The sequence below is a fragment of the Callospermophilus lateralis genome, chromosome 6, assembly GCF_048772815.1.
Source record: "Callospermophilus lateralis isolate mCalLat2 chromosome 6, mCalLat2.hap1, whole genome shotgun sequence".
Lineage (NCBI taxonomy): Eukaryota > Metazoa > Chordata > Mammalia > Rodentia > Sciuridae > Callospermophilus > Callospermophilus lateralis.
The window spans coordinates 44235698-44237207 of NC_135310.1; the positions used below are offsets into that span (position 1 = coordinate 44235698).

At 43.6% G+C, this 1510-nt stretch overlaps 1 protein-coding gene across 1 annotated transcript; it reads right to left on the reverse strand.

Annotated features, from left to right (window-relative positions):
- Nucleotides 1–241: 241 nt before the first annotated feature.
- Nucleotides 242–1294, reverse strand: LOC143401845 (gap junction alpha-1 protein-like). Its single transcript, XM_076859451.1, has one exon. It carries the CDS (start codon nucleotides 1292–1294, stop codon nucleotides 242–244), a length of 1053 nt encoding a protein of 350 aa, XP_076715566.1.
- Between the last annotated feature and the right edge of the window lie 216 nt (nucleotides 1295–1510).

The following is a 1510-nucleotide window of genomic DNA, read 5'->3' on the forward strand; positions in this document are numbered from 1 at the left end:
TTGAATTCACTACGTTAAATATCCACATGTACCTCCCTTATCCCCTCCCTCTCTACCCACCAATCCCAGACACCCCCTGATGAACCTACATATTCTAAAGTCTTTGTTGTTTTCTAAGCCTCATGACTAAGGCTGTTGAGTACCATCTCCAACTGGAGCAAAATTAACACCTAGGGTGCCCTTTCTATAGCACTTTTTTCTTCTCCACAATTGAGTGAAATTTTGATGGTCAAGCCTGTATCTAGACCTTCAAGCCACCAGGCCAAAGTCGCCTGCCAGCGTGGAAGGTGGCTCTGCTTGAAGGTTCCTGGTCCACTCTGGATGGTGGCTGTGGGTCATGTCCAGCAGTGATTTCTTTAGAATTCGAGTTGTCATTGGGGAAATAAAAAGTCTGGTTGTGGGAGTTAAAGATGGTGCTTCCTGCCTGCCCCATTGGGTTTTGTTCTGTGCTATCATTAGCCTTGTTTTGTCCACTTGCTTGCTTGTTACAAATGGGGTATGAAGAATTGTTTCTGTCACCAGTGACTGCCTTTTCCACAGGAGGAGACATAGGTGACCGGGGAGCAGTTGGTGAGGAGCATTTTTTCAACTTGGAATACGTTGAGGGTCTGTCAAAGTAGAAACAGAATAGTTCAATGATATTTAAGGCAAGAGACACTAAGGACACCACCAGCATGAAGATGATGAAGATGGTTTTCTCTGTGGGGCGAGAGAGGAAGCAGTCCACTTGATGTGGGCAGGGATCTCTTCTGCAAGTGTAGACAGCACTCAAGCTGAATCCATAGATGTACCACTGAATCAGTAAGAAGGCCACCTCAAAGACACACTTGAAGAAAATACTCATGATGTAGGTGATCTTCAGACTTCCTTCCCTTTTCATTTGATCATTCTCCGTAATGTCACACTTGTCCTCTATTTCAATATCCTTCTTCTGCATTTCTACCTTGTACTCATCAGTTTCATCAACTTTCTTGTTCGGTTTCTCTTCTTTGTGCATCAAATAGATCACATGAGCCAGGTACAAAAGTGGGGGTGTGGACACAAATATGATCTGCAGGACCCAGAAGCGCACGTGAGAGATTGGGAAAGACTTGTCATAGCAGACGTTTTGACAACCAGGTTGTTGGGTGTTACAACTAAAGGCAGACTGCTCATCACCCCAAACTGACTCAATTGCTGTCTTCAGTATCAGGATTCGAAAAATGAAGAGAACATACAACCACACCTTCCCTCCAGAATTGGAGTGGCCTTGGACCTTGTCAAGGAGTTTGCTTAAGAAACTCCAGTCAGCCATGATGCCTGGACACCTCCTGAAAAAAACCAAGAGGCAACTCAATGAGTACAATTACAAATTACCAGCTTAAGAGATGGTGTCCTTTTTTTTCAGCTGACAGCTAAAATATTACAAATTGTTTCCTTTCTAGCCTCCATCAAAAACAAAACAAAAACAAAAGCCAAGTGTAAGCTCTTCCAATCACATTTCCACTCCCAGAGTCTCGTACTTATTTAT